At 35.8% G+C, this 10,329-nt stretch overlaps 1 protein-coding gene across 1 annotated transcript; it reads left to right on the top strand.

Annotated features, from left to right (window-relative positions):
* Positions 1-7,445: 7,445 nt before the first annotated feature.
* On the top strand, positions 7,446-10,329 carry LOC132197147 (dipeptidase 1-like). Its single transcript, XM_059620239.1, has 11 exons — positions 7,446-7,565; positions 7,631-7,778; positions 7,843-8,005; positions 8,057-8,189; positions 8,286-8,436; positions 8,494-8,572; positions 8,726-8,902; positions 8,972-9,056; positions 9,115-9,190; positions 9,861-10,014; positions 10,072-10,329. Exons 1-11 carry the CDS (start codon positions 7,556-7,558, stop codon positions 10,177-10,179), a joined length of 1,284 nt encoding a protein of 427 aa, XP_059476222.1. The 5' UTR covers positions 7,446-7,555; the 3' UTR covers positions 10,180-10,329.

The raw sequence follows: 10,329 nt of genomic DNA, 5'->3' as shown, positions 1-10,329 counted from the left end.
ACTAGCTAGGTCCCATTTATCTTCGCACAGATGTTGGTTAACGCTTTAGAGTTCCCTCTTATCAGGTTTTTAATCGAAATAACTATATTACTAGCAAAAAGAAAGAAATTAAAGTAGTCAAAAATGAGCATTTTTATATTCATATAATGCAACACCCTAACTAAACAATTAACAAACAAACTGTAATTTAAAACTAATTTTCATTGTTTCTATTATTGATGTCTGACAATGAGTACTAATTGTAATTAAGACGTCATTTTTATTTAATAAATTTAATTTTCTTTTTTCATGTCGGGAACATCTATTGATTTATAAACGTTTGGCAGCAAGTCCTTGTTCGGTGGATATTTTTTCAATGATGGCGTCACTAAACTTTTTTGAGTCAATTTTTTGTTGCAAAATAAATGTCGCAGTTTACTGACTATTTGGTATTGTATGAAATCCTGGCACGTGAACGGTTACATTCGAGTAAATACAACCAAGCTCGCGCAGTTGGTTTTACTTACTTGCGCGGTAAAATGCACCACCGGCAAAATTAAACGAAGAGTACTCGCTAAAGCACAGCGATCACGTGGTTCACCCATCCAACTTCGCTAAAAGGTAAAACGAACCTTGCTGTGATGGTTGAAATCACCCAAACTTCTGTATCGCGATGCCAGGACTGCATGAAATCGCAGGAGGTAAATTTAAGTGACTTTAATTTTAAATACTCTGGAAAACATGAGACGTGAATTGAAATAAAAATAAGTGAACTAAATCCCAAATGCACAAAATTTGTTGAAAAGTAAATGTAATAATATTGATTTTTAAATTTTATACACATTTGTTCATAAAATTATTTCAAAATTAATTTGACATAAAAATTGAGATATATTTATTCTTATTCAGCGTATTCAAAATAAGATTTTCAATAAAAAATTTATATTGATTGATCTAAGATTCATCTTTTTTATTATAGAGTTATTTTCCTCCAAGAAAGTGTAAGAAAGTTTATCGCCACAACTCTTCAACAGTTTCGACACTCTTGTTTGGTATATGTATTTGTGGCTGCTGTGTATTTGTATACATCCATCACACGAGTACATAAACTAATGTACATTCTGGAGAATCAACTCACTAACCGCTGGTGTGAGATGCACCTTCATTGTTTATTGTTTCTGAGTAACCCTTCTGGTCTGCACGCTGTCTTGTTTAGAGTCATGACCCCGTCGGCGGCGGAGCAACAGTCTCACTCTTTCACAAATTAGCGGCGTGGTTTAGCACGTAGCCGCGGCCTGAACGTAAACACAGGCCGCTTGACACAATAAATAGAGCGGGGCGCGCGGTTCATATCACAGTCGGTGCCGGCAGATGCAGCTTAATTGTTTTAAATGTACTGAATTAAAAGCGGTATAAAATCTAAAGAAGAAAAAAAATATTTGCCTTGTAGAGAATTTAAAAAAAAGCATCATCAAAAAGCAAGAGAATTTTCGTTAATCGAAGAAAATTGTTGTCTTTTATTAAAATACGTAAAAAAATGGCATCATATTTTTTTTTCATTCCCATTGAAATTTGCAAATTGTTTAGTTTTGCCTGGGAAGGCGTGTGTTCTTTTAAAGTGTAATTATATGCGTCAGCGTGCATGTTGTGTACGTTGATAAAGGCAACTTCCTCAATATAAAGGGTCATTATCATCCGCCGCCGCTCTTTTTTCCCCACAACAGGTGACTCTCTTGCAGTCATTAACGATTCGTGGGCGCTTTAAATTTCCTGTCCAACGTCTTTTTCAAGACCATTTAAATTGCATTGTGAAATGAAATACTCACACCCGTTTTGGCATATAAGACAACTTCTTCCAAACCATTTCAAACGGACGTTTTTTAATTTTTTTTTATATATTACTACTTGTATACGGCATTATTTTTTTTAACGGGACCCACTTTTGGCATGGGGTCGGCGGATCTTGTTGAAAATTGGTAGTTTGGTTGCCCTTAGGGTGTTGACAAATATTTTAGAAGGATTTTTGAAAATTCTCAAAATTGCCTATTTTACAGGGGCTCAAAGTTGGGGATTTTAAAAAAAGATGTTTTCGAAAATCAAAAATATCTCAGCTCCTGCTGCAGATAGCGCATGTGTGTATATAAACGAAGTTGTAGTAAATTAGACGCCCTACAACTTTGCCATAGTGGCCAAGGTCATAGGTCAAAGTTCAGGGTCAACTTTTTAAGCTTGAATCTTTTGATGCGCCACCAAAGTACCTAGTACATAAAAATTTTTGATTCCATTATAGCCAAAAGTTGCTCTAGTTGGTAGTCAACAACATATTAAAAATTGGCGAGACTGTTTTTTTCCGTTTTCGAGATATTCTAGGTCAAAAGCAGAAAAACGTGGTTTTCCGAGCATTTTCCTACACAAATCAACATTTAACCGCCCGTAACTCTTTTCTTGCTAGAGTTACGCAAAAATGTATAATGACAAAAAATGATTGCCTTGACCTGTTCTTTCAAACCATGTATCGCACATAGTGACCAGGTCACAAAAGGTCAATGACCCCGGTGACCTGTGACCTTGCAAGTGCAAAACTGAATTTCAGATACTCTTGTGTTTCTTTTCATCGAGGTGAAACATTTCCAGCAAATATTTTTGGAAAGGTCACAGGTCACCGGGGTCATTGACCTTTTGTGACCTGGTCACTATGTGCGATACATGGTTTGAAAGAACAGGTCAAGGCAATCATTTTTTGTCATTATACATTTTTGCATAACTTTAGTAGGAAAAAAGTTACGGGCGGTTAAATGTTGATTTGTGTAGGAAAATGCTCGGAAAACCACGTTTTTCTGCTTTTGACCTAAAATATCTCGAAAACGGAAAAAAACAGTCTCGCCAATTTTTAATATGTTGTTGACTACCAACTAGAGCAACTTTTGGCTATAATGGAATCAAAAATTTTTATGTACTAGGTACTTTGGTGGCGCATCAAAAAATTCAAGCTTAAAAAGTTGACCCTGAACTTTGACCTATGACCTTGGCCACTATGGCAAAGTTGTAGGGCGTCTAATTTACTACAACTTCGTTTATATACACACATGCGCTATCTGCAGCAGGAGCTGAGATATTTTTGATTTTAGAAAACACCTTTTTTTAAAATCCCCAACTTTGAGCCCCTGTAAAATAGGCAATTTTGAGAATTTTCAAAAATCCTTCTAAAATATTTGTCAACACCCTAAGGGCAACCAAACTACCAATTTTCAACAAGATCCGCCGACCCCATGCCAAAAGTGGGTCCCGTTAAAAAAAATAATGCCATATTTTTAAATAATTTATGATTTACTTATATCATCATGCAAGTCACAATCAATTTGCCAACCACAAAAAAACGTGATCCAATTAAGTCCGTTCTCTCTAACTAATTTCTCTTAAATCAACCGCGTAATCTACAAATTAATTGCCTCGTCCATTTCCTTTCAAAAGAAAGTGTGAAATTGGGATGGAGCAGCCAAGAGCGACCGGTCGGTCACTCCGCGCCAATCTGCTCTCGAAAGCAAAAGGCAATGAACTTTTCATGCCTCTTTCCCCGGCCGGGGCACTATGGGTGTGGCACTTCTTCTCTTAATATACTAGATCACAATGAATTATTAATGAGCGCAAGCCTCCAGAGTTGAAAGGCACGCTCTCCAAAGGTGATGTATCTCGTCGCTCTCCATAATAAATGATATGCTAATACACCCACAATGCTCAAAACGACCCGCGGCCGTGCCATTTAAAATATCAAGTCCCGCTGCTGTCACCCAGCGCCAAAATAATGAGAATGGACCGTGGTTTTGCCCAGGGAAATAAATAATCCGGCAGATGCAAAGAATCGGAAGAATTAAAAAGGGTTTGTTAGGAACATTAATTTCTCTGTAAAATGTACACACGGAGGCGGCTCAGCGTGAGCGATGCTTCGGCTAGATAGATTTCCTACTCCTTCTGGAAGAGAGCAATCTTTAATTCCGTTTTGAATCGCATTTATCATGAGCAGTGGAACAAAGGGTATCAAAAATCACAGTCTGCTGCCACTCCGAAAGATGGATTGATATTATCCGTCGAGAGTTATTTTGAAATGCTAACTAAGGGCGAATGTCATCAATAACGTTTTTTGAAATGGTCCACGAGCGGAAATTCGATTATACACACACGCACCAAGATGATCCTACGGACTAGGTTTCCAGTGGTGTTTTTTTGTAAGGCTCCCCTTTGATAAATTTTTAATATTTTTTCCAACTTAAACAAATATAAAATTAAAGATTTTGGTAAGATTTTTTAATAAAGGGCTGTTTATCTCCTAAAGGTGCATGCAATCCTGGTACTAAATGTTCACAGGAAGAGCCGCGAGAGTAAAACCAACCTTCATGTGAAGGTTAAATAACACTTCACTTGTGAATAAGCATATTACACGGTACATAAATAAGTCATTTTTATAATTTTCATTTACTCCACAATATTGCATAAATTTTTTTTACAAGTGTTTGTTGCCAAATAAATAAAAAATTTCTCTCCCAACTATACTTTAAGAAGAATTATTAAAGTTAATTTTAAACACAACTATCAGTAAATAAAGAAATTTCCTTTAAATAACTTAAAGTTATTAAATTGAAAAAAGAAAAATATTTATTTACAAATGTTGTAAAAATAAAATTTGCTTACCTTATACATATAAACGTGTAAAACGAACTATGTTGGTGTTGTTATTGTCTATACATCCTTTAAAAATTTAATTTAAACAATAAATAAATTATTTTTTAATTTATATAAATTGTTTTTTATTTATATAAATTGTTTTTTTATTTCAGAAATGATCCTGGCATTTGATTAAACAATTTTATACACACACTTATTGTTTGTTAAATTGTCTTCTTAAGTTGCATGGAGTCCTGTCACTGACATGTTGCAGGCAGAGTCACAAGGTTCCTGTAAAGGTTAATTTTACCTGCTCACAGAACTGAATAAAAACGATCTCGTCCGACCAAAGCAATATTGAAACATATAAGTAAAAGCTACCTTTTAATGAAATTTAAATTCAAAATATTGTCAATTTAAAAAGATAATTCATACATTAAATAAATTCATTGATTTAAAATATTGTAGTAATTGTCATTTCTAAACTGTACAGGCGTATAACAGTATCAAAATATTCCATTTTTTCATCATTACTCACGTTAACGTTTGAAAAGGGGCAAATATAATTGTAAATATCTTGCAGAATTATGATGCATACAACTTAATACATTATCACACTTCCTAGTTTCAAGCAATTTGTATTTTACAATGTGAAACACAATCAAATTCCTCTTTACTGTGAAAAGCACAATTCCACGGCAAATCGGCTGATTTCCTTAATCAGATTTTGCACACCTCTCGCGATTGAAATGAGATAACGCGATGCTCTTTTGTCACAAGCGAATGATTTTCGGCCGAACCCATTCATTCTTTCCAAACTCCTCTTGCCAATTTAAATCTTGTTCAAACCCTTTAATTTAATAAACAAAATCCACCAAGTCTTGTAAACCAGCGTGATTAACGCAGCCGGACGGAATTCCAAGCCGCCCGGCAACACAACAATTTTGGCGAATTCTGCTCGTCGTTGCTCTCGGGGGATACGCAGCTCTCTCGGTTAATAATTTGGCCGGCCACGCTATTATTCCATTATGTGCCAGGTATTATGATAATTATACAGCAGCAGTTCGGCCAGTTCGGCTCTCGCAGAGGAGATAAAAATATTTCCACGATGGTTGCTGCTGCGGCTGCTGGATAGTCATTAGTGCTTTTTCTTCTCTCTCCGTCGCATACGCGATGTGCCTACATAATCTCGCCAGAATTCTGTCCGCACGCCCATTATTAAATACGCACACACAACACACGGACAAGCAGAGAGACAATAATTACGCAGCGTTCATTTTTGCATCAGAATTTGCCAGCTTCCACCGCGGGATTAATTGCAGGCTTGCAAAGAGCAAAGGCAAAAGAGAGATTTGTTTAAGCTGCTGATGTCTCCTCAAGGGCAATGATAACGGCATAACTTTGCATTTTTAAAGACCCATTCTTATTCTTTCCTACTTTGAATGGTTTAAAATTTCTCAGTAATTCATTCCAAAGTTGAAAATCAAATATGCAAACAATTTGGAGCAGAGGAGAAACCACTCAAATTTTTAAGCTTTAAACATTATCTCTGTAGTGTTTTGGAAAACAACAATAGAAATAATATACTGTTTTATCTCTGTGGGTACAAATTCTAATCAATAATTTGATAAATCTATATAGGTCTTAATAAAAACCAATTAACACAATTATTAAAATTTAAATAAAGTGTTTTACATCTTTATCATTTAACCATGAACCAATTTTGCAAAAGAAAAAACTTGGCAGAGAATATTTTCATAAAATTTAAAATTTTCCAATAGGCATATTCATAATTATTTTAAAATTTTCAATCTAAATAAATGATGATTCGAATAAGTGATAATTAAGAAACCGGGCTAAAAATTAAATCTTAATCATATGTTTCAATAGTTTCTCTAAAAGCTTTTAAATAATTTTAATAAAAAAGTCAGGGGGAGTAAATGTTTATATTTCATTCGTTTTTTGGAGGAGACGCAATTATTTCCAAGTGCACCTTTCCAACCGCCAAGAGAGCCAAAGTGCAAACAGCAATACAATATAAAATGCGCTCACACGTCCCTCTCGCTTATTTACCAAAGTGCATCTGGAACATCCACAGGTCAACTGCACTCGAATAAGCAAACACACACCCCTGTATTGTGGATGGTGCGTGTATTTTGAGAGAGAGGAAGCGAAGCACTTGACTTTTAATAATGACGGTTGATGATGCGGCGACCTGCGAGTTGAGGAAAGCGGCGGAAGTGGCTCTCGGCGGCCTCACCTTTGGCTTCTGTGTGTGTTCCGCTCGGCTTGGCCCACGCATATCACAATTACGTGCGATTGCTGTCGCATTGTTCTTCGCTTTTCTCCCCGTTTGCTCTCTGCAAACACACGTGGGAGCTGCGGAAAAACCAACACCAGCAATTACGTTTTAAATTACCCGCCGCAGCCACAGTCACAATAACACCTCAACGAAATATCATTTTTAATTTCACTCTGCAAGAAAAATCTGTCGTTTTTGCAATTGCGTGATTATATCTCCTTCTCCCACTATTTATTTTCATTTGGCTGTTATGCACCGAGGAAGTGCGAAATTTAAATCATTGTAATCTGCGCCATTAGAATCTTGAAACATTACACTTCACTCTCACATATACACAAGCTTCTGGGAAGAGTCGTGTGAAATTTGCAAAGTTGCAGAACTATTTTTATATGACTCGTCTTCTAAAATTAACTTTTGCGACTTATTGTATTTCAAGAGGAATGAGTTGCAGCCAATTGCTCAATCTGACGGAGATATAAATTTTAGAAATCTGGTACTGATTAGCTGATAATTCATAGCATACCCAGTATTTTTAATGAAGATTGCAATCGTCATACTTGAGCTGACCACTCAGCCATTCACAAAGAGAGGTTTGCAAAGAAACAATCAGCAAAAATGCATCAATGTAAGTGTTTTTTTTCCCACAAATTTAAAAGAATATCAAAATATTTTAATTTAAATGCCACACAGGGGTTTTTGTAACTATTGTCAGTGTTACCCTCATCTGCACTGTAACTTTCCTCATAATCTACACTCCCTTCTACGTCGTTCAACATGAACCGTCTGACCCTTATGCTGTCGCGAGAAGGGTGTTGAAAACTGCACCGTTGGTCGATGGGTATTTTTTTTTTAATTTTAAATATTGTTGAAAATCTTTATCTGCGTATATTTTATATTTCCAGGCACAATGGCTTCCCAAACAATTTACATCGAATTTTGGAAAACAGAATCCAGAATACGGATTTTCGACAAAATTTAACAGAAGACCCGATTTGGGGAATGAAATCTTGTCCCACCTGCCACTCGGACATTGTCCGACTAAAAGAAGGAATTATGGGAACTCAAGTTAGCTTTTCTTTTCTCCACCTTCAATTTTTTAATGATTTTATAAAATAGTTATGGGCTGTTGGCTGCAACTGTGAAACAGAATTCAAAGATGCAGTGGAGCAAACAATGGAACAAATTGACGTTATGTACAGATTTATTGACATGTACCCTGACGTTTTTCAATACGCTGGATCAGCTGCCGGTAAATATATTAATTATTTTTTTCATTAATTACTATATATAAAAAAAACATAATGGAAAAAATTATAGATTTTTTGTACTATTTTAATTTTAATAGACATTGAATATGCACGATATGATGGAAAAATTGGAGCTATGTTTCGGATTGAGGGTGGCCATACAATTGACAACAGACTCTCAGTTTTGAGGAATTACTACAAACTTGGAGTGAGAGCTATGACACTTTCTTTCGACTGCAACACGCCATGGTATAATTATGTTTTTGTGAACTTCAGATTTTACACAAGTAAAATCTCTCTATGCAGGGTTGAATCGTCTGGAATAAATGAAGAGGTAAAAGCCGATCCTGATAAAAATTCGACGGGTCTATCTGACTTTGGACTGGTAAGAGCGAAATTATTTAATTTTAATTTTTCTATAGCTTCTTTTTTTATGCTTCTGACGCACCAAAGATTAGCTTCAAATATTTTTGCCATGGACACGTGTATCATATTATATAAATGTGCGTTATAAAAATCTGATTATTTTCAATTTCAGCTAGTTATAGAGGAAATGAACCGACTAGGCATGATAATTGACCTCACGCACTCATCCTTGCAAACGCAAATGGACGTTTTCAACCACTCAAGGGCACCCGTCATTTTTTCGCATTCGAACGCGTACGCCTTGTGTGACAACCATCGCAATGTGCGCGACGAAGTTTTGCACTTGGTCGTGAGTAGAAACACTAAAATAAAAAAGCATTGCAAAAATATATAAACGTGCCCGACCTCTCCTCCCCAGAGAGACCACGGCGGCCTGGTGATGGTCAACTTTGACGCGTCCTCCGTCAACTGCTCGGAGGAAGCGACCATCGCCGAGGTTGCAGGTTTGTCAAATAAATTAAATTAGGTGCCAATAAATTGACATTGGCATTCCGTCTGCAGATCAAATCAATCACATCCGAAATGTGAGCGGCGTCGATCACGTGGGCATCGGCAGCCTTTTCGACACAACCAACCGGTGAGTTTTTATTTTATCTTATTTTGAAAAGTTAATTCTTTCACTAATGAGAGAAGCCAAAAGCGTGATGGTGGCGTGAATCCATGAGAATAAACAAAGTCTCCTCGTGTACGCTCTTCAGTCACGCCGCCTTATCAGCAAGGTTTTTTATGTTGATCTTATCAAAAGTGCCCAATCGATTAATTAGATTAATTGTTGATATTGTTTAAAATTGATAGTTTAATAATTTAAATGAGTTTTTTTTTACTTCACGCGGCTTGTAAATCATCAAACTCTAAGCTAATGAAATTTGATATATTAGATTTTAATTTTAATTACATATATATTGTAATATTTTATTTAAATGCTGGTTTATTAAGACTAAAAAATTGTTAGCATAAAAATCATGCACATTTTAATGTAAAATAAAAGTGATGAACTACCAGCACAGCAAGAGGGTTAAATTTTTACCTTCACAGGAAGGTTAGCTTTACTGTCGCTGTTTGAACTTTGATTTATCATTACCAGGACAGCATGCTCCCTTAGGAGACATAAGATAATATAAAACCTTTTAAAAAAATCATAAGATCAAAAATATTTATCGATTTAACTAAATTAAGCGCATTTTGTAAAAAAATCACTTATGAAAATTTGCAAGAATAATTTAAAAAAAAAAAAAATCTTCTATCAGGACCGTTACTGGCTTGGAAGACGTATCAAAGTTTATTGAGCTCTTTGCTTACCTGGCTGATGAATCTGACGAGAATTATCCTGAATGGACAGAAATCGAACTGCAAAAACTGGCTGGAAGAAACTTTCTGAACGTATTCAAAGCTGTGGAAGCTGTAAGCGTATTTTTCATCTATTTTGAATCGATTTAAAATTGATTTTAATTAAATTAGGTAAGTGCAAAAATGAGGGGAGAAGGCAAGTTGCCTGTTGAGGAGTGGATTGCAGTTGAGGACCTGACAAATCACACCGAGTGTATCACACTCATGGACGAATTGTGACAAACTTCATTTTTCTCCGCATCTCCTACTAGATTAATTGTAATTGAATATACCATTTTCCGCGGGCTGTGCTGTAATCAGATTTGTAACATAATAAAAGAGTGCACCATCATCCAAGGGCGATCGATTTGCCCGCATCATTTTCACGCA

Source organism: Neocloeon triangulifer, unplaced genomic scaffold (genome assembly GCF_031216515.1).
Source record: "Neocloeon triangulifer isolate White Clay Creek 2 clone unplaced genomic scaffold, ASM3121651v1 ptg000012l, whole genome shotgun sequence".
NCBI lineage: Eukaryota > Metazoa > Arthropoda > Insecta > Ephemeroptera > Baetidae > Neocloeon > Neocloeon triangulifer.
Note: the sequence above shows the minus strand (reverse complement) of the source record. Positions and strands in the feature narration are given on the sequence as shown.